Here is a 25,913-nt window from a genome sequence, read left to right as displayed (position 1 = left end):
GGAGTCATTAGGGTCCTATAAACGTGAAACACCCTCATCCCCTTGTTTCATCTCGTGCACAGGTCAGTAGACCCAGTGCTGCCAACCCCTGCTCTCCAGTGCAACTCTCTTCCACCCCCTTGCCGGGAATGACTCCTAAGAGGCGAGCAGGAGACCCTGGTGAAACACCACAGAGTCCCACAGGACTGGGACAGCCAAAACGGAGAGGGAGACCCCCCAGTAAGTTCTTCAAACAGATGGAGCAGCGTTACCTAACCCAACTGACAGCCCAGCCTGTCCCCGCTGGTGAGTGACCTTGGGGCAGAATAGGTTAAGAGTATAGGTAGTAGTGTCATCAGAGGTGGGCCATGTGAATCATACCTGGTTCCCACCATACCCCACATACATAAACTCTGTTCGCAGAGATGTGCTCGGGCTGGTGGTGGATCCGAGATCCTGAGACATTAGATGCCACACTCAAGGCCCTGCACCCCCGAGGCATCCGAGAGAAGGCACTTCACAAACACCTAAATAAGCACAGGGACTTCTTACAAGAAGTCTGCCTCCGGCCCTCAACTGGTAAAATAGATATTTTAACCTAGCTAAAGAGCCCGGGGTAAATTATTGGGCTGCTACTGTGAACAGCAGCCTGATGGTCCTTTCTCTCTGCCTCCTGTCTTCTCAGACCCCATCTTTGAGCCCAGTCAGCTACCTGCTTTTCAAGAAGGGATTATGAGCTGGTCCCCCAAAGAGAAGACATATGAGACAGACTTGGCTGTTCTTCAGTGGGTAGAGGAGCTGGAACAGCGAGTTATCCTGTCTGATCTGCAGATTCGGGTACACTGGGGCTGGTACTGGGGAGGGGGTTGTTGAAGGGAGGGTGGTAAATCTCTTGTACCATTAGGAGAAACCTGGGATTCCTCTTTCACAAGTGACCTCCCATGACCTTAATGGGTCACATTTTTTTTCTGTGCTTAATTTTTTTCCTTTACACTGAGTATTTTTATTCCTGTCTCTCATCTGCAGGGCTGGACATGTCCTAGCCCAGACTCTATTCGTGAAGACTTGGCCTATTGCGAGCATCTACCTGACTCCCAGGAGGATATCACCTGGAGAGGTCGAGGCAGGGAAGGACTGGTCCCCCAACGTGAAACTACCAACCCTCTGGACCTGGCTGTGATGCGACTGGCTGCCCTGGAGCAGAATGTGGAGCGGCGGTACCTACGGGAACCCCTCTGGCCTGCGCATGAGGTTGTGCTAGAGAAGGCCCTGCTCAGCATGCCCAATAGTGCCCCCCAGTGCACCACTACAGAGATGTGAGTCACCTACCCATTCTTGGTCTTGGCAAGAGATAAGTTTAGGGATCTTACTATTCATCCAAAGGTCACCACTTTCTCCCTCCAGATCATATGAGATCACCCCTCGCATTCGGGCCTGGCGCCAGACGCTTGAGCGGTGCCGGAGTGCAGCCCAGGTGTGCTTGTGCCTGGGCCAGCTGGAGAGGTCAATTGCCTGGGAGAAGTCCGTCAACAAAGTGGTAAGAGGCTGGGAGAGCCTGAGAAGGCTGGGGAGCCAGGCAGACAGAGGCTTGAGGGCTTACTCTGCCTCCTCACAACCTTGGTCCAGACCTGTCTAGTGTGCCGGAAGGGTGACAACGATGAGTTTCTTCTGCTTTGTGATGGATGTGACCGTGGCTGCCACATTTACTGCCATCGGCCCAAGATGGAGGCTGTTCCAGAAGGAGATTGGTTCTGTGCTGTGTGTTTGGCCCAGGTAAGGTTTCTCTTTCCTACTTCTGAGTAGAAGTCCCAGATTTCCTTTCTCATCTCGTTTACCACCAATCCTACAAATATCACTTCTTACTGGGCCTTCAGTCTGGAAAGAGCTCCAGACTAGGTGCTAGGAGACCTGGGTTCCTGGGTTCTGGTCCGTCTTTGGAAAAGTGACTTAAATTCTATAGCCTCTCTTCCTCTCATATATAAAAAGAGAATGGTTATACTTTCCCTTTTACCTACCATATTGGTGAATAAATTCACATGCTGGCTTATGTATGGAAGTATTTTGGAGCCTTCTCAATCACACTTTGACATGTAGGGATTGTAATGAACTGAATGGCAAGCAGAGTACATCTCCAGGTATTGCTGTTCTCACCTTTTCCCTATCCTCAGCAGGTAGAGGGAGAATTCACTCAGAAGTCTGGTTTCCCAAAACGAGGCCAGAAGCGGAAAAGTAGTTATGTGCTAAACTTCCCAGAGGGGGATGGCCGCCGACGCCGGGTACTGTCGAGGGGCCGAGAAAGCCCAGCAGTACCTCGGCACTCAGAAGAAGGGCTGTCCCCCTCAAAGCGGCGGCGACTCTCCATGCGGAACCACCACAGTGATCTCACATTTTGCGAGTGAGTTCAATGAATTCTGGGGACAACTAGCTCTACCTTTACCGGAGTAAAGGGCTGGGAGGAGTCAGTGTATTTGCTTCCTGAGATGCAGCCACTGTCCCTTTAATGGTAGGATTATCTTGATGGAGATGGAATCCCATGATGCAGCCTGGCCTTTTCTGGAGCCTGTGAACCCACGTTTGGTAAGTGGGTACCGGCGCATCATCAAAAACCCTATGGATTTTTCCACCATGCGGGAGCGGCTGCTCCGGGGAGGGTAAGTAGACATCAGCAACATTCCTAGCTTTTCTGTTACCGCTCTAACTCCTACCCGCTCACATGTTAGGCTCCATCCCTGCCCAGGTACACCAGCTCAGAGGAGTTCGCAGCTGATGCACTCCTGGTCTTTGACAACTGCCAGACCTTCAATGAGGATGACTCTGAAGTGGGCAAGGCTGGGCACATCATGCGCCGCTTCTTCGAGAGCCGCTGGGAGGAGTTTTATCAGGGAAAACAGGCCAATCTGTGAGACGAGGGAGGTGGGGAGTCACCTGTGACATCTCCCCCTACCCTCCAAACAAAAAAACCCTGCCATTCTCACCTGCTGATGCTGCCCTGGGTCCAGACTCAAGTCAGAGATATAACCCTGATTTTTGAGCCTACCCTTGGCAGCACCTTACATCCTCTTATCCCTAACACCCCTTTCTCCTTTTCCTGCTCTCGCTGCTCAAATAAGAGGAGCAGAGATGAGGTCCTTCTGGACTAAAAGCCAAAAAAGAAAAAAAATTATTTTCCTTTCTGTTTTTTTCCTAATTAAAAATGAGAAGGAAGAAAGAAGTCCCTACTTCCTCCCCCTAGCTTCCGCTCCTTCCCTGTACGTGCCCCAGCATTCTGGGGCTATTTAACAATAGCAATAGTTTCTAGTGAATGTGTGAAACCGAGAAACACTCTGTACTGTGTGTGGACCCGCAGTGACGGCCAGTAAAGTGGACTTAACTCCCAAGTGTGTCGAGCCGGACACCGGGCCCTGAACATGCTGCTTCCATGTTCAGTCCCTCCCCTGCTTCTCACTTTCTCAATTTTTCATCTTCCCTCCCCTCCCCTTTTCCAATTTTCTGTCATCCAATAATGTAAAACTATCGTGTACGGGTTCCTCCATCCTTTTTCCTCAAATCTTTTCCCTTCAAAGGAAAAAAAAGTTCAGAAGTCCTCGTCTTTCTCTCTGTCCTCATCTTCTGCCATTAGCTATCCCCTCTGTAATGTTGGATACTCCTCATATGCTGAGTTTCTAGCCTTTTCTTAAACTCAGTAGCTGAGGAGAGGGCAGGGAGGCACCCTGGACCCTGGGACTTCCAGCCTCCTTCCCCAACCTCTTACCCAAACCTCCCTCTTGGGAACTCCTCAGGGACAACTACTGCTGAGTTTGGGTAAACCCCAAGATGGAGGTCAGGTAGCAATCGACTGGCTTCAGAGAGAAAGAGAGAATGTGTGTGTGTGTGCGTGTGTGTGCGTGAGTGAGAGAGAGAGAAAGAGATGGGGGTGGGGGGAGAGAGAGGATACTATAATTGTGCCCCTGTATTGTTTGATGGCATACATTCAATTTACCCAAGTATGTTTTTATTCCCACCTTTCCCATTGTTTCAAACCATCACTTTTTTTGTCTTTGCAAAACCACAGGAACAGTTTTTCTGGGTACAAGGCTGTCTCTCTCCTCTCTCTCCCAGTCATTTCTGTTCCAGCCTCTTTAAACTGTGCAATCTTTCAGCAGGAATTCCCTCTCCTTTCAGTAGCTTTGAGTCTTAAGCTTTTGCAGGGAGAGGAGTAGAACTGGATCTTTTCCTAATCCCATGAGCTTCTGTGGATTTAGTTGTGCTTTCCTTCGCTTATCTACTTCATACCCCAAGACCCCTTCCCCAGCAGCAGAGACCCTGGAGCACAAGAGAGTAGGGAAGAGGGGTTCTGGGTCCACCACTGCCCTACATGTGATTATGCCCAAGTTAAGCCCCAACATGTGAGAGGAAAGCTGCTAACTCCCAGCTATAGCCATGGGCCCCTGGCCCCCTGCTTTCCTGCTCAGCAGAGCCCCTCCCATCAGAGATTACGGGTACTTGCACTGGGGAGGTGGCTGCTGGCTGGCCCAAGCAGAGAGCTAAGGCACCCAAGAAATGTTCCATTGGTAGGGGAGGGGGTGCCAGGTGAGGTGGAGCATTCCTTGAACTTCTGGCAGCACTGAATAGCCACTGAAGGGGGTGGGGGGCAGTGTAGGTCTTGGGGCAGCCCCTTTCTTATTTCTTTATGCCCCTTCTCCCCCACAGCCTATTTCTAAAGTCGCCTTTTCTGTCAGATAAACCTCAAAACTTTTAATTTTATTTGAGATTTTTTTTTTTTTGCTTTTAAATAAGAGGTGGATTGAAGAATATTTGAATTGACTTTATATTATGCATAAATATTTATATTTTATCTAAATAACTCCGCTGTAACAAACTTTGTGTTAGTCACACATTTGGAACTGTTATGGTTGGGGGCTCTTCTTTTTCCCCACAGCAGTTTTCCCCTGATATAAAATGTACTAGATTAATTTTATTGTTGGAGGTGAGGTGGATGGGGGAGTGAAATCTCAGTTGTTCCTACTTTGTGTTCCTCTCCCAGCTCCATCTCTTTCCCTAGGGACCAGGCACTCTTAAGGTGGGTGGAGTCCTAGCCTCAGTTTGAAGAAGTGGGGGCTGAAGGGGGGGTAGGGTAGGGCATGATCAAAGGGGCCATTTCTCACTTTTCTTTCCTCCTCTTCACTGCCCCTTGAGGTAGGTGGATTATCTCTTCTTGACAATAAGAGTATTTGGTAGGGAAGGCAGGTTAAAAAATAAAACCCACCCCCTGCCCCTTTGTTTCCCCTCCCCCATCAGTCTGGTAACAGGAAGAAACCACACCATCAACACCAAGTTTCCATGTTCCTTTTACAGCAAAAGGGACTTGACTTTTTATATAACCAAATGTGGTGTTTTAGTGACTTTTTGATAATGTACAGTTTTTTGTGAATTTAAATTTATTTCTTTCTATATTTTTAGGACCAATCTCATTTTTAATAAGGTTTAAAAAAGGAAAAAAAAAAAAAAGTCTAGAGAAACAAACTCCTGTTTTTGCCATGTGATGTTCCACAAGTGCAGCTGTAGAAAAGTGCTTGTCAGTTGAATAAAACCACATTTGATAGAGATTCAAAAGACTCTGCGTATTTATCTTCCTTTCAACATAGGTTTTCACACTTGCCTAAGGGGAGAACTGGGGGTTAGGGTATGACTCGTTTGGTGTGAGATAGCAGGTGAGAGAGCAATATGCCCTTAATTTTCCAAGGTTTATCCTTAAACCTCCCAGCTTGGCCTTTCCTGTGCAAGAGGCATCCAGAGCAGAATTTCTGCTCATGTGGATGGAACAGGGTCTTGGTGCCTGTGGCCAGAGTGCTGGAGAAAGTGGGATTCAGTGTGCATAGTTCTCGCCTTGTGGAAATAGGGCTTTGGTTTCATAAGCTGCCACCTATGTTTCCATAGTAGCAAATATAGGCCCATTACCAACTTCCCAGCTTCTACCCATGGATAAGACACCAGGAGGTAGACATTTGTGTTTTATTTCAAAACAAGTTGAAATAAGACAAAAATGAAGCTCTACCAAATTGTAGGGAAGGAACATGAGAATACCAAAGGTCAGAAAAGGAATAAGCTAGAAGGGTGGCATTGGCATAGACATGATAAAACGAGAAGATTCTGGATAAAGGAAAAGTGTACAAAATGTGAGTATAAAACTATTTCCCTGTCAAAGGTGATAAGTGCATGAGAGAACACTCACTACCTAAAAGTATGTGTTAGGGGATATTGACACCAGTAATAGAGTGAGGACTTTATTTGCTCAGGCCAGGAAATCTTAACCACCCTCCAAGCTGTAAGTTTTGTTTTGGTAAACCCTCTGAACTAACTAATAAGGTGAAAAAGAAACATTTGTTTTTCTAGCCCTATAAAAATCACAAATGTCCTTTTGTGCTTGCTTTCCTTCTCAGGTATGTGGCAGCCATTAGCCAACTCATCCTCAAGTTTTGAGCTCTGCTCCAACTCTGGTGTCCCTGGGAGTGGCTCCTAAGATTAGTTTTATCCTAGGCCGTCATTACACAGTCTATCCCTCTGGCCTACCACAGCAAGACTTAACCGAAGAGTTCACACTATTCCAGGGTGATTAATGAGCTAAAAATCCCAAAGACATTCTAGAAACAACCAACCAAGAGTTTTTGCACTTGATCATGAAACATTTTCTAGCTCCCCGGCTTTCTAACCCTCAAAAAGGGAAGGACAGAGTAAAGGAAAGATGTAAACCAGGTACTTGTGCCCTTGTTGAATTGTGAGATTGTGAGGTAGATCTTTAACAAGGACAAGGAAGTTTTTGGGATATGCTTGGAGAATGTTTATTCAAAACAAGTAGATGTATCAGAGAGAAAGTTTGAACTTAGGACACCTGGCTTTCTCATTACTGCACCTAGAGAAGTGCAGCAAAGACCAGAAGGGTGATAGAGCTCACAGGCTCCATCCTCCTACAAAAAGACGAGGTGAAACCTGAGTAAATAAGGGATCTGCTAAAGCCTGGTAGGACCGAAAATGCAGGTAAGCACAGAAATGGGAGTAGTTAGTTTAAGAGGGAATCCGGAAGAAGCAGTGTGACAAGAAACGTGATTTAAGACTCCTTATGGATTGGCTTTCATGACACCCACTCGTTTCTCTGAAGCTAGTCTAGCAAAGCAGGTCGTCTCATCTCCCATCCAAGTTTGCTGCCTGCCCTTGGTTAAGGTCAAAGTAGCCCCTCATGAATGCAATGCTGCTGTTCTCCCAGAAGGTGGAGCACATGCACAAGAGCAGCAATGATTTTTTTTCCCCCTGGAAAACTAGAGGTCTCTGTGATCCCTGCAACGTTCCATTCCAGCAAGGCCTCTTTCTGCAAGGTATCAACCCACATGTAGGCCCCCAAAGGGCTGACAAAAGCAGAAGGGAGAGAACACTGCAGACACCAAGGGAATGAATGAGCTCACAGCTCAGTAAATTAGGAAAGGAAGTAGAACGAAACTGGGCTGAGATGGCCCAACTGAGGGACAGTCACAGTGAGTAGAGCAGTAAGATTTAGTTTTTCTCCTCAGTGAAAGTAATGTCTTCCTACCACCCCTATCTTACTGACAAGGGCTATTATCACTTTGGAGCTACCAGGCCAAGACTGGACAGCCCTTCGAATTCTTTGGTTAAAAAATAACCTCTCCACCAATGTTCCCACATCTTCCCTAACCTCTGCCCTCACCTTCCAAAAAGTCTAATCAGCCTAGGGTCTGTGCATCATCTCAGCATGAGGAACAGTGATAACAGTGGCATGAGACGAGGCGGGCAGGCTCTGAGCCTAGTTAAGGACTATATGTAGAAGGGACTCAGTTATGTTCTATTTGGCTGAAAACAAAAATCAAAGTACTAAAATGTTTTAATGTTATGAGCATCTGTAATGAGTAGGGATGATTATGTGAAGTACAGGGAAAGTATAATCTGGGCTCCATGAAGACAATTTAGAAAACACTAGAGATAAGTGTTTAAAGAGCCCAGCCTTAGGCTGTGAGCTTGAAGGGAATTACGATTCCCCTGCCACCACTGCCACCATTGAACTATTTCATGAGAGAAAATATGTCCCTCATTCCTCCTTCCTTACCCAGTCACTCACTCATGTCAGATCTGTTAGAAATGAACTAAGAACTAGGGGGGAAAAATAGCATGAATGTAACCCAAAAACATCCACAAGAAATTCCACAGTGCCGTTAACCACTACAAAAATAACTTCAGGCTCCCCATCACTTCCCATGCCCAAACATACCTGCCCAAGCCAGAAACATTAATAGAATCCATTAAGTAGATTCACATGAAGAAAATACACAAAAGTTAATTTCAGAATTTAAAGCAAAACAATCACAGACGTTTGAACATTTTTTAAAATACAGAGAAGAATCAGGAGTTCTGGGAGGTGAAGGAGAAGCAGCAGTATTATCAACAACAGTTTCCATGCGTGAAAGGTCCCCATAGCACTAAGCCTCACTTAGTAAGGCTCCTCCAAGCTACTATCAAATGAACGGGATTCTAGATTTGTTTTCTTTTTTTCTTCAAGGCCACTGACAAGAAATCTACAGTGTACTTTTCTTGACTAAGGGCTGGAGATTCAGGCACCTACCCAGCCAAACCTTTCTAGAAGATTATTGGGCTTGAGGCTGTTTCATACTGGATGAGCCTTTCCTGGGGTTGGAAGCAACCATGAGAAAATTAGTAGTGGCAATTTTGTCCTCTATACTTTATATGCTACCCATTGCTCTCCCCTGCCCCCAACTCACTTACCCCAAGGATGTACCAAAGGACAGTCTAAGCATAGGGAGCATTTGGACTCTCAATTCTGGGATGGGTGGGAGGAGAAGTAAAGTTGGGCCCAAGCTCTATGTACAACACAGAAGCTAGTACTACAGCTTCTTTTCCCAGTAACATCTCCTTCCTCTCTGACAGCCAGCCTAATGAACACCTGTTTCTCCATTCTCTGTCATTTGGCTTTCAGCATGACTGGTAGAAAGGCACCTGATCTTGAAGGGGAGCAGAATTCTCCTTTCAGTACATAAGGGAGCAACTGGGAGAAGACAGGTGCAGGATCTTATTTCCTAGAAGATGGGCAAAGGCTTTCTCCTCTCTCCATGTGCATAGTGTGTGGTCTCGCAGAAGGAGATGGAGTTGAGGAGAAAATAACAGACTTTTTAAAAGAACTGACCTTGTTAATAACACAATAGGATTTATTGCCCTTTTCTATCCTAACTCTCTGCTGTCTTTCTACAAAAAAGAAAATTACTTTTGATGTCCTGGTTCCCTGGAAAAGAGGCCCAAACACATCAAGGCAGGACGGGTTACTCTGGACAGTTATAGAGAGCTTTGTCCTTTCCCACTAGGCACAGCACATGCACAGAACAGCCCCCACCTCGATCTGTGTGTGTGCATATGGCATGTGCACAACAGCACAAGCCTTTCAAGGGTCACTTCAATAGTTGCATGAGTGTCAAAAGGCACTGTGTGTCCAGGGTTGGAGTAGGAATTTACCAAATCCTCTGGTACAGGAGGCAGGGACAACACTATCTCCATCAAGTCTTCTCAACTTTGGCACTACTGACATTTTGAAACAGATAATTCTTTGTTGGGCGTGTTGGGTCTGTCCTGTGTGCTGCAGGATGTTTAGCATCCTTGGTCTCTAGCCACTAGATGCCAGTAGCACAGCAGCCTCCCTCTCCAGGCATGACAAACAAAACTGTCTCCCGAGATTGCTAAATGGCTTCTAGGGAACGAAATCACCTCCTTCAGAACCACTGGTCTAGAGGTGAGGCAACCGATCTTCCACAGTGGGGAAGGAGCCTAAGTAGACTCAGCAATGTCACAAGTACAAAGCCTCTGAGCACAGCAATGTGCAATGGGCAAGACAGGGGCCCTGAGACCCAGAGCCGAAATGAAGATCCTTCAGAAAGCAGGAAAGCAGGTATTCCTGAAAAGCTGTAACTGGAGAAGACACTTCCTCAGAGAGTGTTGGCTTCCGCAGTGAGAAGAATTAGAATTCTGTCAGTAAGTCCACCCTTCTGGAACTTGCCAGGGAAAACCTAGTCTTCATCCAAATTTGGCTCGAGGATGACTTCTAAGGGCTGTGGGATTGTCTCTTAAATGAGCCTAGGTCATATCTCTGCTTCCTGAAGGCAAAGTCTAGTCTTTTCTCCCAGGATGTGGCAGAACAGAGAGAAGAAAAGCCACTTCCATTGCTTGCTTAGTATTCTACCTTGTTCCTTGCCCAGACCCCCCAAAATTCCATACAAAATTTCATTCAAAAGAGAAATTCACAAAATTAAAAATTGTAAAAAGGTCTAAATAGGCAGGCTCTGCTGTACAGAAAAGAGGAAAAGAACAATGTGGATGAGAGAAGGCATAAAATTTGTGAAGAGACAGGATGTATGAGCTAAGAGCTTTATAAAACAAAATTTTAAAAGTCTGCATATTTTCTTACACATATATCAAAAAAAGTCTGTAACTAAACTCAGTAAAGAAGGGCCCACAGTGGGACTCCTTCAGTGTTCTAGCACCACACCTTTTTCTTACAAGAAGAAATAATAAAAAATTTTAAAAGCCTCCCCTCATAAGTCCAACACATAAAGAAACGTTTTTCATAAAGATGAGAAGAATCTCTAGGCACTGTGTGTCTTTGGTTAAGGGAAAGGATATATTGCAGCTAAAAACAAAACATAAAACTTCCCTTGCAAAAGAAAGAAAAAAAAAAGGTTTTTTGACCTTGACTCTAGCATACAAAAAGTGACGGTTCCCTCTGGCTCCATCAGGAATGGAGGAGTAGAAGAGGGCAGGAGAGCAGAAATTTCTTTTCCAGGCCGAGGCCTGTGAAAACGATGGCCAAGTGTTAGTTCTTAGCAGGGCCCACAGGTGGTCTGTATTCCTGGTTAGCCCTCTGGAGTCTAGGAGCATCAGCGTCTCCAAGAATTCATTTGTATTCAACAAAGATGGGGAGGGAAATCCTAAAGGAGGAATAAACCAGAGAGGGTAGGGAGGGGGAATGACAAACATGAGAGACCTTGTCTGACTTCAGGCTGCTCAACATACCCTGCCCCTCAGCATGTGGTTCTTACCACTGTTACTTGTTGAACTGGAAAGAATAAACCCCATGGTCTGAGGGAGCATCCACCGTCACTTGATTTTGTTGGCCGCTGCTCTCCTGTACCACAGCCAAGATAGGAAAGTCACTTTGTACATTCTTACCTCACTTCCCACTACAGCAATTAGCTAAAACCCACACAGAGTTGATGCCCTCCCAACCTACCTACTCTCATACACCTGAGTGAGTATGCACATGCACAGCACACACGTAGGTACATACACAGCATTACTTCCCCAACATTTACAGCAGCCTACCCTCTCCCCAAGTAACACTAGTCAATACAAGCCAGCATCCTGGTATTAACCGCTACCTGGCCAAATGTCAGGAAGGGCCTCATTCAAGGACACTAAGTCTTTCCTTCCTACATTTTTCACATACCTACTAGCTCTTTGCGAACACAGAATCGGCATCATTGTGAGAGCAAGATCTTGATCGGGGGAAATTTGCCTCTGTTCATTTTCCATTTGGATTTCTCTCAATCCAAAGAGATTATAAAGCTCTTACCTCAACTGAAACATTCGAAGAAGGCACAGGGGTGTACTGGGAGATGTAAGCTCCTTGCACAGCTGTAGCTGTTGGCATATACTAGAATGAAAAACATCAATAGGCTTAGAGCAATGATTCTTGACTACATTTAAAACACCTGGGAACTTTAGAAAAATACGGATGGTCCATCCCCAGAGATCCTAATTTAATTGGGCTTTTTGAAAGCACTTCAGGTGGTTCTAAAGTACACTAGCTTAGAGCAGGAGTCCCAAACCCCTGGGCCACGGATCAATACCAGCACCAGTCCCTGGCCTGTTAGGAACCGGGGCACACAGCAGGAGGTGAGCAGCGGGCAAGTGAAGCTGCTTCTGTATTTGCAGTGACTCCCCAGCACTAGCATCACCATCTCAGCTCCACCTCGGAGCATCAGGCATTAGAGTCTCATAGGAGCACCGGCCCTGGTACCAAAAAGGTTAAGGACCGCTGGCTTAGAGAGTCTTCCACCTACATGACTTTTTTCTCCTCTTTCTTGTCTTCTGCTTGTCCTCAATGCACTGCATTCTCTGCCTTTAAGCCCCACTGTGCGAATCAGAATGCAGCAGACCTACTGAAATCTAATGAACGTCATCCATTCTTCTTGTTACTATTTTGATAAGAATTTCTAAGAAACATGAATGAACTCCTAGGTAAATTAGTATGAAGACAGAAACACTATTTGTTTCGTTTTATGAGTAGGAATCAGTTAAAAGAAGTGGGCTCGGGAGTAGAATGGCTGTATTCCTGGCTCATGGATTATTATCTTTTTTGTTTATCTCCTATTCTGAGTCCACCTTCAATGATACTAAAGTGATTCTCATCATCATTCATAACTATTTATACTGAACAGTATTACATAGGTATTCCTTGCTCGGTAGGAGTTTATAATCAGAAATATGCTGCTTTACCGTGCCGGTAGTGCTAAGGGAGAGGTGGCCCAATTGCTGGGTAAGAGGTCCCATCATGGAGGCAGGCTGGAGAGAAATGCGGTGATCCATCCCTGGTGTCAGAACTGAACCCTAGAGGCAGCAACAAAGGACAAGATTAGTTGGCAGCATCCTGTGAGGCTGCCTGAAGCAGTGATTCATGGCTACCAGGACCATTGAAGACAGACATTTTAAAATCTTGGGAAATGATATGTGAGCAGCAACCCAGTTATGCAACAGGAATGGGTCGTCTGCCCATCAGTCTAGAGGGATCCCTGTCTAAGAATAACAAGCTCACAGAATTTAAGGTCATATCCCTAGGTTACATAAAGGCCTGAGCCAGAACTCATACCCACATCTCCTGTTATCAAATCCCATTGTTTTTCTTTACATCAAATTGCCCATTTGGCTTTTGACCACTTCCGAACACTCACTGAAGGCTGCATGAGGTATGACTGGTGGTGCATCCAAGACGAGTTAGGTACTTGTAGAGATGTCTGAGTTACTCTCTAATGCAAGTAAAAATAAACAAAAATGTTAATTGCCCAGAAACTATTGTTTCATCCAGTGATCTGATCATGTTCAGCAAAACCCCGCAAAAGTTGGAGTGCCCCCTCAGAAAACAGAAACGTTAAGAATAAACTGTTTTAAAAATATTAGTAACTCTTACACCTCAATAAATAACCCAATTTAAAAATAGGCAAAGGATTTGAATAGATATTTCTCTAAGAAGACATACAAATGGCCAATAAGCACATGAAAGATGCTCAAAAAATCCTTAGTCATTAGGGAAATGCAAATCAAATACACAATGAAATACTACTTCACACCCACTAGGACGGCCATAATTAAAAGGATAAAATAATAAGTGTTATACACTGCAGATGGCAACGTAAAATGGTTCAACAGCTTTGGAAAAGTCTGGCACTTCTTCAAAAAATTAAAGTTAATTGTATAAACCAGCAATTCTACACCAAAAGAAATGAAAACATGTCCACATAAAAATTGTACACAAATGGTAGCATTATTTATAAGAGCCAAACGTTAGAAACAAAACAAAAATGGCCATCAACTAACTGGTTGATAAATAACAAAATGTATGGTATATCCATACAATGGAATATGATTCAGTCATAAAAAGACATGAGGTACTGAAACATGTTGTAACATGGATGAACCTTAAAAACATGCTAAATGAAAGAAACCAGACACAAGATATATATTGTATGCTTCCATTTATATGAAATGTCTAGAAAAGGCAAATCTATAGACGTAGAAAGTGTATTAGCGGTTGCAGAGACTAGGGGTAAGGAAGAATGAGGAATGACTGCTAATGGGTACAGAGTTTCTTTCTGAGGTGATAAAAATGTTCTGGAATTAGATTATGGTGATAATTGTATAACTTTGTAACTATCCTAAAAACTACTGACTTGTATACTTAAAGAGGGTGAATTTTATGGTATGTGAATTGTATCTGTTTTAAAATGAAAAAAAGTTAACAATGAAAAGCTAGAAATGCATCATAATAAATAAGTAGTTTATTTCATAAATATAAGGATTATTCAAGAGCAGAAACTCTATACATATAAGTCAAAATTGAAGGGAAAAGTCATTGTGTAAAAACAAATCGTTTTTATAAGTTGATGGGAAAAGAACAAATAACCAAACAGAAAAATGAGCTAAGTATATGAAAAACAATCAGAAGCAGCAAATCGATATATGACAAACATTTAAAAAAATGCTTAAACTTAAGCTGCAGTCAAGGAAGTACAAATTAAAATCAGAATGCACTTTACAATCGTTAAGATAGGGAAAATTTTAAAAGAGCAATGTCACCTATGGCTGGAGAGAAATGGGTACTCATATATTGCTAGCGGAAATGTGAATTGGCACCGCCTTTGTGAAAAGTAATCTGGCAACATCTATAAAACTGAAAGTCCATAAATTATTCAACCTAGCAATCCCACTCTTCAGACTCCAGCCCCCAGAAATAAAAGCACTCATGTATAAGGACAGAGCACAAGGATGTTTGCTGGAGCATTATTTGTACCAGAAAAACACTGAAATCCAAGAGAATGCCCTTCACTGGGGTATAGCTGAAGAATTCTGGTGTATCTGCAGCACGAAATATAATGCAATTATTAAAAAAAGAAATAATTAGAACAGAGGATCTCAACATTTATCTGCATCAGAATCACCTGGAAGTCTTGTTAAAATTCAGATTGCTGAAACCCATCGCCAGAGTTTCTAATTCAGTAGATCTGGAGTGGAGTCTAAGAATTTGTTTCTAAAAGTTCCAAGGTGTTGCTGATATTGTTGGCCCAGGGACTATACTTTAAGAATCACTGTCTTAAACAATGAGATACCATCTCACACCTGTTAGAATAACTATAATCAACAGGACAAGTGATAACAAATGTTGGAGAGGATGCAGAGAAAAAGGAATCCTCATACGCTGCTGGTGGGGCTGCAAATTGGTACAGCCACTATGGAAAATAGTATAGAAGTTCCTCAAAAAATTAAGAATTGATCTACCATGTGATCCAGCAATCCCTCTACTGGGTATTTACCCCAAAATCTTGAAAACCCATATCCGAAAAGATATTTGCACACCGATGTTAGTAGCAGCCATTATTCATGGTGGCCAGGACATGGAAGCAACTGAAATGTCCTATGATAGATGATTGGCTAAAGAAGCTGTGGTGTGTATATACACATATATATATATATATATATATATATATATATATATATATATATACATACACATATATATATGTAATATTCCATAATATATACACACACACACACACACACACTAACACACACACAATGGATATTACTCAATACATGAAGAGATGAAATACTGCCATGTGTGACAACGTGGATTGACCTCAAGATAATCATGCTAAGCGAAAGAAGCCAGACAGAAAAAGTTGAAAATCACATGATATCACTTATATGTGGGATATAAACCTAAAAGCAACAAATGAATAGGACAAACAGACTCATGAACATAGACTATAGACTAGTGGTTACCAGAGGATAGGGGGTGAGAGGAGCGGGGAAGTAGACGGGGTAAAGGGGGTCAAATAGGTGGTGACAGAAAGAAATCTAACTATGGGAGGTGAACACACAGTGTAAATATATATATGTATTCCTTACTGTTAAAGTGTACAGCTGAAACTTATTGGATTTCATTAACCAAATGTCACCATAAAAAATAAAAAAAATAAATTAAAAAAAACTTCATAAAATTGTGTATTTATTATTTTAAAATGATGCAATAAGGTTTTAATAAGTAATAAAATTTTAATAGACTACAATGTAAAAAAGAATCACTGGTTTAAGGTACTGTTAAGTGAGAAAAATATGAAAAACATATTTAATACGGTCAAATTTTTATAAAATAAACAATGACTTCCAAAACCCTACACATATGCATATATGCATATAAAGAAAAATATGGAAAACTGTAGGAAATTAACATGGATTTATTTGTGGCATGATGGACAGAGACTAAGGATGCTGCTACTACAACAGTCTCTCTCCATATGTAATGCATTTATGTAAAATCATTTGTGTGTAATATCTATAAAAGAAAAACAAAAATACAGCAAGTAGTTTCCAGCTTTATATTCCTTCACCTAAAATACAATGACAAGGAAAACCACCACACCCTTTCTGGGACATGAACATACCTGATACGAAGACACAGGAGATGGAAGGTATGGGGAGAGTGTAGACTGAGCAAGCATCCTGTTGGGGGTGATGTTATAAGGAGCTGGGTAAAACCTGTAGGAAGGAACCTCATCTGTAAGGAGTCACAGGAAACCACAAAGTAAGGGCTCACATTGGTAGACACAGCTACTTCCCACTAAGCACTATTTAAAAATCAAAATGAAACATCCGAGTGCCTAGACACAGGCTATTGTCATTTTCAGGTGACCTGATTATATAAAACACCCTTACCCATTCTGAAGAGCTGTGATGGGGTCATAGGTCAAGGCCATACTACCCTATAAAGAAAGAACACGGTATTCATATTGTGAGACCTTGGGTGAGAATAGAAGCAAGCTGAAAATGTCAAGGCTAGGGATGTATTTGGTTCAGCTGATTGAACTGAAGTCTGGACAAGCTGTTCCAGAGTTTTTCTGCTTGTGCACACTGCAAGATCCCACTCAAGACCCACACTAAAGAGCATGTTAAATAGCCAACATCTCTCAGTTACAAACGGTAGCTCTCAAGCTTGCTACCTCAGCTCACAGAAATCAGGCCATGGTAATTTCCATTCCATTTTAATATCCTTGGTACTCCTGTCTCCTCAGAGGTCCTCTCACCATGTCTCCATTCCTTGGCCAGGCTGGTCCATTTTGCACAAATTTTCCTTGGTTCTGTCGTTTCTTTGGACCACCATCAGCAAATTTGCAAAGCAATGGATCAGATGGGGCTGCCAAGAGAGAAAGCAGACAGGCAGCTGAGTCCCTCCTCACTTAGCCCACTCACACTCATGCCAAACCCCTCCAGAATCTTCACTGGAAGTAACAGCCTGTGGCCCTCTAAGCCCGATTCCCAGATGTCTCACCTGGTATTCCAGGGGGTGTCTTAATATATTTTCCATTAAAGTGGGTGATGATGGCTTCACACTTCTCTGTGGACTCCATCCTAAGGAGCACAAGAGGGGTTAGGCTCTACCTTCTCCAGGATCTGTGCTCTCCCTACATTCAAAAAGAAAGCTCTAAGATCCCAGCCCCATAAATGCTTCAAAAGTTGTGACTATAGAAACAGAGTTTCTTCCACACAAATTCAAGGTATCCTGAAGAAGCAGCCCCAGCTTCTAATGAAGGTTTTCTCAACTGGCTCCTGTAGGGGTTCTGAAAGGAATAATGGAGGTCTTTAAGCTATGAATATGTATTCCAGAGAAGATAGGTACTAATGGATGGGCCTAGTACTATGTCTGGTTCATAAATAAGAATACAATAAATAGAGGCTGTTACCATTACTTTTTATTACAAAATTCCTAATGGAAATTTTTCCTTCACTCTGATAAAACTACAAAGGCTAAGAAGTAGCCAATATTAATTTTTTGCTTCTGGTTATTTATCAAGGTCTAATTGGCTACTGATAACATCATTAAGATTTCATGAGTCTGTAGGAAGAAACAGTAATAAGAAAGGGTTTATGGTTGATAGTGAGTGATTAAAAAAAACAATGTTAGAAACTACTGAGTTAAAGTATCTTGCTAGAGAAAGAAGACTGAGTAAGAAATCAGAAAACCTAGACTCCAGCGCCTGTTCACCGCCCATAACTCTGTGAGTTAAGACATACACACAAACTCTTTGGATCTATTCCTCATATCTGCTTTACAGAAATTATCCATCTACTCTACTACACAGGGTTGTATAGATCAAATGAGATAATGCATACAAATGTGTTCTAAAAATTGTAAGGATCTACACAGTACAATGTACAGTTTCTTCCCCTTTTTCCATATTTAAAGTAAGCTTCAGTATATTTTCTATGCCAGTAACTACTAAAAATATAAACAATTCCTGTGCAGGCAGTCACTAAAAAAAGGCCTCACATGGAACCTTTTAGAGAAAACCACATGTGAAGTCTTTCGTTGGGTTACTCCTACTCCTTAATCTTTCAAAAGGGTGAGCAGGCATGGAGAGTTTTAAGAGAATCGCTTTCAGAACTTCAACTTCCTCAGAACCTCCTTCCTACTACTGATCTGCCTGAGGAATTGCTCGTGATCACTAATGATCGAGGCTAAAGTCTCCTCTCACAACCACTCCGTTCAGTTTACTTCACACTCATGCAGACTCAACATGAGGCAGTGATGACTGAGTTACAAATCCTTTTGTTAGTTTAGATAGTCCCAATTCTTCCTTGCAACAGAAGCTGGAAGACTCAGCGAGTTGTCAATTGACATATGAAAAAAATTGGTTTTGATGATAGATCACCCTGGTCCTTGGCATATGATTCACAAGTAATTCAAAAAATTTCTATTTTAACAAAACTCTTTCTATTCCCATCCACTTATTTATGTGAACAAGGTTTCTCAGCATGAAAACAAACAAACAAACAAAAAAGGAACAGAACTGATAAACCCTGTCTTGTTACAGCAATAAACAATATTCACTGATGGCTACATAACCTAATTAGAAAAATCTAAACAAAATAAAACTTACCCATGTCATAGGAAAAGCATTTCCAATAAAATTTACTTTATATAAAATAACTTTGTATCACCATTTTAATATATTTGTGTTGTTTGGGGCAGCTGTGAACTAATAATTATAAAGAGAATTTTCTTATAGTTAATATATATATAGCTTCATGGCCACTGGAAAAAAATTAATTTACATACATATTTTTATTGCAGAGAAGTATGACAGAATAATCCATAAAAAGACTTTCAACTATAAAAATATTTTACACTTGAATACAATTCTGTAGGGAAATGAAATGGAAATACAAGATCAGGAAGAAAAACAGGAACACTATAAGAAAGATTTAAGAGTTAAGACTATTAAAAAAGAAATACCCAGAGATCCCTCCCAACTTTCAGGCCTACCCAAGCCACTTCCAGTGGCATTTCCATACAGCCTGTCTTGACTCAAAGGTCCATGGACTCCGAACAAGTAGCATCTGGCCTCGGCGTGCTCCATACCTCTTGCTAAGTGGCCTCAACCCGGCACTAGCAGCAGCTGGCCTCAGTTTGCAACTTAGCCTCTCCCAGGTACCACCAAGCCCAGCGAGGGTGGAAGACATCTGCAGATGGCTTGGTGGCTCATGCCAGGTGGCCCCGGGCAGGGCACAGGTAGCGGCTGAACTTGTCCTACGGAGGGGGGTGCCCTCCCAGGAGGCCCCAGGGCCCGCACACCCAGTGGTCAGCTTCGGACCATGCCAAGGACCATTAGGCCACCTCCACAGATGACACACCCAAAGGGCAGAGTGGGCAGGCACCAGAGCCCTGCTAAAGCGAATTTTGCTGTAGGGTCAGCCCCTATGGCAGAGGTCCCTAACCCCCGGGCCATGGTCCAGTACTGGTCCATGGCCTATTAGGAACCAGGCCACACAGCAGGAAGTGAGTGGTGGGGGGAGCAAGCCAAGTTTCAACTGTATTTGCAGCTGCTCCCCAGGGCTAGCATTATTGCCTCAGCTCTACCTCAAGTCATCAGGATTTAGATTCTCATAGGAGCACTGGTCCATGGTGCCAAGAAGGTTGGGTACCACTGCCCTACAGAACGGCTCCTCCACTGTAGTCACCACCAGTCATCACAACCAATCAGCCCATGGGTCAATCCCTCCCACTGACATGCAAACAGCAACCAAGGCTCATCTACAACATGAGGGCAAACACAATCCACACGAGACACCTGGAGTACCCAGCTCAGGTGACTAAAGAGACTGAGCCACTGGGTCCCACAAGACACCTACTACATAAGGCCATTTCACCAAGACTGGGAGACATAGCATCTCTACTTAATACATAGCAACAAACACAGAGAGGCAGCCAAAATGGGAAGACAAAGAAACATGTTCTAAACGAAAGAACAGAACAAAACTCCAGAAAAAGAACTAAACACAATGGAGACGAGCAATCTACCAAATGCAGAGTTCAAAACACAGTTTATAAGGAGGCTCGATGATCTCAGCAATAAATTCAACAAAGAAATAGGAAGCATAAAAATAGAGATAAAAAACATAAAAAAGAATCAGTCAGAAATGAAGAATATAATATCTGAAATAAAGAATACATTAGAGGGAATCAACAGTAGATTAGATGAAGTAGAGGTCTGAATCAGTGATTTAGAAGATAAGGTAGTAGAAAACAATCGAAACAGAAAAAAAAAACCACAAAGAAACAAAGAAATGAGGATAGTTCAAGGGGTCTCTGGAATCAAGCACACCAACATTCGCATCACCGAGGTACCAGAAGGAGAAGAGAGAACAAGCTATTGAAAACCTATTCGGAGAAATAATAATGGGAAACTTTCCTAACCTGTCAAAGAAAATAGACATACAATCCCAGAAAGCGCAGAGTCCCAAACAAGATGAATCCAAACAAGCCCACATCAAGACACATCATAATTAAAATGCCAAAGGTTAAAAACAAAGAGAGAATCTTAAAAGCAGCAAGAAAAAAACAGTGATGTACAACAGAGCTCCCATAAGACTGTCAGCCGATTTCTCAACAGAAATTTTGCAGGGCAGAAGGGATCGGCATAAAATATTCAAAGTGATGAAAAGCAAGGACCTACAACCAAGATTACTCTACCCAGCAAAGTTATTATTTAGAATCAAAGGACAGATGAAAGAGCTTCCCAGACCAAAAAAAAAAAAAAGGTAAAGGAGTTAATCACCACCAAATCAGTATTACTAGAAATGTTAAAAAGACTTTTTTAAGAAGAAAAAAAGATAAAAATTTGAATAAAAAAATAGCAATAACTATATATCTATCGAAAATTGCTTTCAATGTAAATGGATTAAATGCTCCAACCAAAAGACATAGGGTGGCTGAATGGATAAGAAAACAAGTTCCTACATATGTTGCCTACGAGAGACTCAATTCAGATCAAAAGACATACAGACTGAAAGGGGATGGAAAAATATATTTTATGAAAATAGAAATGAAGTAAAAAGCTGGTGTAGCAATATTTATACCAGACAAAATAGACTTTAAAACAAAGGCTAAAACAACAGACGAAGAAGGATCCAATAATCCCACTTCTGGGTATTTATCTGAAGAAACCCAAAACACTACTTCGAAGGGACATATGCATCCACATGTTCAATGAGGCATTATTTACAATAGCCAAGATATGGTGGCAACCTGAGTGTCCATCAATGGATGAGTGGATAAAGAAGAGGTGGTACATATATACAATGGAATATTACTCAACCATAAAAAAGAATGAAATTTTGCCATCTGCAACAGCATGGATGGACCTAGAGAGTATTATGCTGAGTGAAGTCAGATAGAGAAAGACAAACGCCATACGATTTTACTTACATGTGGAATCTAAAGAATAATCTAACGAACAAAACAGAAACAAACTCATAGATACAGAGAACATTTTGATGGTCGCCAGATGCAGGAAGGGTTGGGGAGATATGTGAAAGGGGTAAGGGATTAAGAGGTATAAATTGGTAGTCACAAAATAGTCATGGGGATGTAAAGAACAGCATAACGAATATAGTCAATAACATAACATATGGTGTCAGAAGAGTACTAAATTTATCAGGGTGGTCACTTCGTAAGTTATATAAATGTCTAATCACTATGTTGTACACCTAAAACTAATATAATATTATGTCAACTGTAATTGAAAATTAAAATATATTTAAATAAATAAGCAAAAATAAAAAATGCTTCCTGTTAGCTTTCTACATAGAATGCTTTGGTGTATAATCAAAGAATTTTTTTAAATGCCTTATGTATTTTCAAAATGGATGATTTTGTATGTCAAATTGCTATGACATTTAGATCTCATTTTGATACATTTAAAAATGTGACAGTTTGATTTAAAATATCAATGTTTATAATTTGCTGGGAATCGTACTTAGTAAGAATCTAAATGTATGAAGAAAATCTGTAGTTATTAACATAGAAACTAGCAAGAAATTTTGTAGTTTTTCAAGTCTTCAAAGCCATAGTTCCCAGACTGGGCTCTGAGACATCCTGGGCCATTGCGATGAACTTACAGAAGCACAGCAAAGGATATTTTAACTTCCTGAAGAAAATATAGAAACATATGTTGTATACTGTGTGGGCAGCTAAGTCTAAATAGTTCACCATTTCAACAACAGATCACCCTACAATATATTGGATAACTTATTTTTTGGATAACTTATTTTTTACAAAACTGGTTTTTCAGTGGTTGCTATGACAACAGGCAAGTACCATAAGAAAACCAATGATAACAGGAAATGAGGATGTAAGTGTCCAATATGATTCCAAGGTTTGGGAAGTTGTGTGGTGTCCATCTGGTCACATCCCAATAATAAGTACAGTTATTTAAGGATGAAATAAAAATATCTTCTTTTAATGTATTTCTTTCAAAGAGCTACAAAATTAAGATATGAACACTTTTTTAGTTGTTTAGACCATTTAATTACTTAATAAATTGAACTGTTAAGTAGTTCTTTTGGTCTAGGGCAAAAAACTAATGAGACAACTATGATGCTATGAGATGAAAAAGGTTGGGAATCTCTGCTTCAAGAGAGTATGAGAGCTAAAAAAGTGATGACCACAAGCCTAGGAACTCCCCTTCAGTTATACTGGAGATTGCCAGAAGGTGGTGCTACCAAGATTGAGTCGGCTAGAGAAGCCCTATTGCCAGTTCCCAAGGTCTGAAATACTCCAGAATAAAGAAGCGTTCTTGGACCAGAAAAGAGGTTAGAGAACAAAAAAGGATCTTTAGAGTATTTAGTCTAGTAGTTTTCAAACTTTTAAAAAAGCAACAGAATTTCCTTTCAAACAAAATCTTAAGATAAATAAAAACAGAAACATTTCTTAAGTGGGCTAGGGAAAGCTGATACCCTACAACAATGACACCTAAGCCCGGAAGAAGACACCAGGGAGAGCTCCGCAGCTCTAGGAAACACCTTAAGAAAATCACTCATCTAAATCCATCTCCACTTCACAGAGTAAACCAAGGTTCATAAAGGTCTGGTATCACATGGGCAGTTAGTGGCAGAGTTGGTCTTAGAATCTAAGTCTCTCAACAGATCTGAAAAGGTAGACCAGATCTTCCTAACTGATCTTGAAGCCAGAGGATTAGGGCTCAGCTCTACCACCTACCCCTGTGATAGCTTGTGCAAAATACTTCATATTGGGAACTTTGGTTTCTTTGTCTATAAAATGGAGAATTAATGTATATATTTACAGGGTTGTTGTAATGATTAAATGAGATAACAGGATGAGAAACTACTCAGTAAACTATAATAAGATATGGAATTGTTTTATTCTGTTTGGGTCTGGATCAAAGGAACAAAGGCTAGAGTAGCAGGAAGTAGGAAAAGGATAAAGATTTGGGGGTAAATGCGTTTATGAGTATTGTGACCTATAATTAAACGAACTTTTGATATATTGTCAAATGCTTTTGCCAATAGTTTGGTCCGTTGTGTGGGTGGGGAGAGCATGGGTTTTGTTGACTCTCTAAGTAACATTCTTTATTAACCTCATCATTTCTCATTCGTGGCATCCCTCACCTTGCAAAGCCAACCCCTCTGCTGGTCCCGCTGGTGTCTCGAAGGATTCGAGTGGAGATAACCTGACCAAAGGGCTTCAGCATTCCCTCCAATTCTTGCTCATCCATTGACAGTGGGAGGTTTGATATGTATAAATTTGTGGGGTCCTGTTCCTGTTGCTATGAAAATAAAAGTGAGAAAATGAAGCTCACATCTCTTATCCCTCTCCCATTTTCAGCCCCCATCCACAAAATGACATCTCAGACAAGAGATAGCAGGAAGGGTACCACATAAAAGAGAATCTTAACAACTATTTGTAACACTTAATCCCATTACCATGGGTTGTATATTGATTCCAGGCACAAAAAAAAAAAAAAGAAAAAGATTTACTATTACTAGTACTGTCAAGCCCATAATACAAGTCATTGATAAAGTTTTGGCTGTCTCTTTAGAACTAGGCAGAGCAGCACTCTTCTTCCCTCCCCTGCCCCGCCCCCCCCACAGCCTGTCCCAGAGGCTGGATTGTTTTGAGTAATCCTCCCTCCCCCTCTTCCGGCCACAGCAGACTTTTCTGAGTAGGAATGCCAGTTCATTCCCTGATGGAGGGAAAGCAGGAAGAGGGGAGAAGGGGAACAGGAAGGCAACGTGCTGGGGGCTGCACTAAGAGACACATGTATAGCTCACTGAGTCACCACGGAGCCCTGAAAGCTCTAGTCTCATAGGAACCCTGAAGACTCCACTGTCAGAGGGCTTTTCTTCAGAAAGAAGAGGTGAGAGAGCCCTTCCAGTGGGCAGTATGTACACAATTGCTATAAATTCCCATAGCAGTATTTTTAAGAATTTAAGCCGTCCCTCTGCCCTAGACTGTGGGTCACCAGCAACCTTAATCTCTCTTCTGCCTTTCCCTTCAATGCTTCCATTTTCTTTGACCATTATAGAAAGGGAGGCTGACACCTGCCTCATTAGCTTACACAGAGTATTCATTCACAATGACTTCAGAAAAGCAAGGAGACAATCCCACCTAAAAGAAGGGAGAGAAAAGCATCTAGTTTCCTATTTGTCTCGATGAAAATAAAAGCTCTGGACAGATCTGAGAAGGGACAGTTTCCTTCCTTGCTGTGGCTCCCCACCCCCACCCCTATACACACACAACCACCCCCACCCCCACCCCTCAGAGAACAGTGTTGGGTGGTGGAGAGCATTGTTTTGAACTTCTGAGATCCACAACTGGCTTCTTCAGAGAATGTTGCGAAACTACTGTTTGGTAGGGAAGTGAAGAGCCAGGGTAGGGATGGGGAAACAACAGGAGGAGGGGAAGAAGCCGCTTGACCTTCTTGCCTGCTTATAATACTTGATGAAAGGAAAGAGTTGATAGAGCTACCTGCCACGGATTCTGAATACCACCTTCCTCTAGCAGCCAAGGGGTGCTCAATGAGACCCTGGCCCAGACACAGTCGAAAAGCGCTGCAGATAGCCCTTGCCCATCAACTTCACAATTTTTAACCACTCCGGAAGCCTTGAACTGGACTTTGGTGCTAACCACTCCTTGGAAGAATAGACATGAGGTAATTCCCTTACCTTTGCCATCTGTGCCTGTACACCACTGGCTTTCAGTGCTGTTACTGCTTTCTGTGCGGCTGAAGGACTGTCGAAGTCCACAAAGCCATAACCTGGAACAGGGAAATAGCATCACTAAGAGGTGGGGAATGTAGGAGGCCCAGGATTTTCAGGAGACAGAGGAAGAGTTATGATCCATGTAGTAGAAGTAGTAGGGAGAAAGAGAAATTAAGAGGTTTCAGGTGGTTATCCATGTGCCCCCGAGAGATTTGATCTACTTTATAGCTGTGAATGTCAAGGGCAACAAGGTCTTTGTGGTGTCCTTTCCTTTCTCTCTCCCCATTAAGAAATCTGAGGTTTCAGGAACTAGGCTCTTCCAGTAATCCACAGTACCCACCACTCCATATTTAAAAGAATGCTTTACTTTTTTCTAGCCATGCCCCCAAAACGCTAGGCATATAAGAAATACAACCTCTCCGTTGCAGATAACCAGCCACCTGCTGGAAGAAGCCCCTTCCCACCCAATCTACATACCTTTAACCTCCTTCCACTCTTCCATCCCAGCTAGAACTACTCAAAACCCCAGCAAAACTATTCATTCACAAAAAATAATA

General features: G+C 42.3%; 2 protein-coding genes and 1 long non-coding RNA gene across 19 annotated transcripts in view; 2 read left to right on the top strand and 1 right to left on the bottom strand.

The window, feature by feature from the left end:
• The window catches only part of BAZ2A (bromodomain adjacent to zinc finger domain 2A), a 32,533-nt gene extending 26,969 nt beyond the window's left edge, over nt 1-5,564 (top strand). For 7 of the 14 annotated variants that reach the window (XM_039865711.1, XM_039865723.1, XM_039865713.1 and 4 more), the window contains 9 exons: nt 63-285; nt 403-558; nt 665-816; nt 1,006-1,295; nt 1,363-1,516; nt 1,606-1,752; nt 2,148-2,374; nt 2,487-2,630; nt 2,717-5,564. In XM_039865711.1, coding sequence (XP_039721645.1) covers nt 63-285; nt 403-558; nt 665-816; nt 1,006-1,295; nt 1,363-1,516; nt 1,606-1,752; nt 2,148-2,374; nt 2,487-2,630; nt 2,717-2,882 — 1,659 coding nt within the window. In that variant the 3' untranslated portion in view covers nt 2,883-5,564. The remainder of the gene's footprint in view (nt 1-62; nt 286-402; nt 559-664; nt 817-1,005; nt 1,296-1,362; nt 1,517-1,605; nt 1,753-2,147; nt 2,375-2,486; nt 2,631-2,716) is intronic. The other 7 variants (XM_039865716.1, XM_039865725.1, XM_039865717.1 and 4 more) reach the window with 4 other exon arrangements.
• The window catches only part of RBMS2 (RNA binding motif single stranded interacting protein 2), a 47,751-nt gene continuing 27,126 nt past the window's right edge, over nt 5,289-25,913 (bottom strand). For 3 of the 4 annotated variants that reach the window (XM_039865730.1, XM_039865727.1, XM_039865728.1), the window contains 11 exons: nt 25,321-25,412; nt 23,764-23,921; nt 17,126-17,205; nt 16,881-16,990; nt 16,513-16,559; nt 16,242-16,335; nt 12,975-13,049; nt 12,523-12,633; nt 11,597-11,677; nt 11,064-11,149; nt 5,294-10,952 (listed from right to left, as the gene is read on the bottom strand). In XM_039865730.1, the coding sequence (XP_039721664.1) occupies nt 11,069-11,149; nt 11,597-11,677; nt 12,523-12,633; nt 12,975-13,049; nt 16,242-16,335; nt 16,513-16,559; nt 16,881-16,990; nt 17,126-17,205; nt 23,764-23,921; nt 25,321-25,412 (929 nt within the window). In that variant the 3' untranslated portion in view covers nt 5,294-10,952; nt 11,064-11,068. Of the gene's footprint in view, nt 10,953-11,063; nt 11,150-11,596; nt 11,678-12,522; nt 12,634-12,974; nt 13,050-16,241; nt 16,336-16,512; nt 16,560-16,880; nt 16,991-17,125; nt 17,206-23,763; nt 23,922-25,320; nt 25,413-25,913 lie in introns of all 4 variants that reach the window. The other variant, XM_039865729.1, reaches the window with a different exon arrangement.
• The window catches only part of LOC120604928 (uncharacterized), a 6,441-nt gene continuing 4,807 nt past the window's right edge, over nt 24,280-25,913 (top strand). Inside the window, exon 1 of the long non-coding RNA XR_005653449.1 lies at nt 24,280-24,512. This is a non-coding gene — a long non-coding RNA (uncharacterized LOC120604928). The remainder of the gene's footprint in view (nt 24,513-25,913) is intronic.

Source organism: Pteropus medius, unplaced genomic scaffold, assembly GCF_902729225.1.
Source record: "Pteropus medius unplaced genomic scaffold, Ma_sr-lr_union100, whole genome shotgun sequence".
Taxonomy (NCBI): Eukaryota; Metazoa; Chordata; class Mammalia; order Chiroptera; family Pteropodidae; genus Pteropus; species Pteropus medius.
The sequence above is the reverse complement of the archived record's forward strand: the minus strand, read 5'-3'. Positions and strand labels throughout refer to the sequence as shown.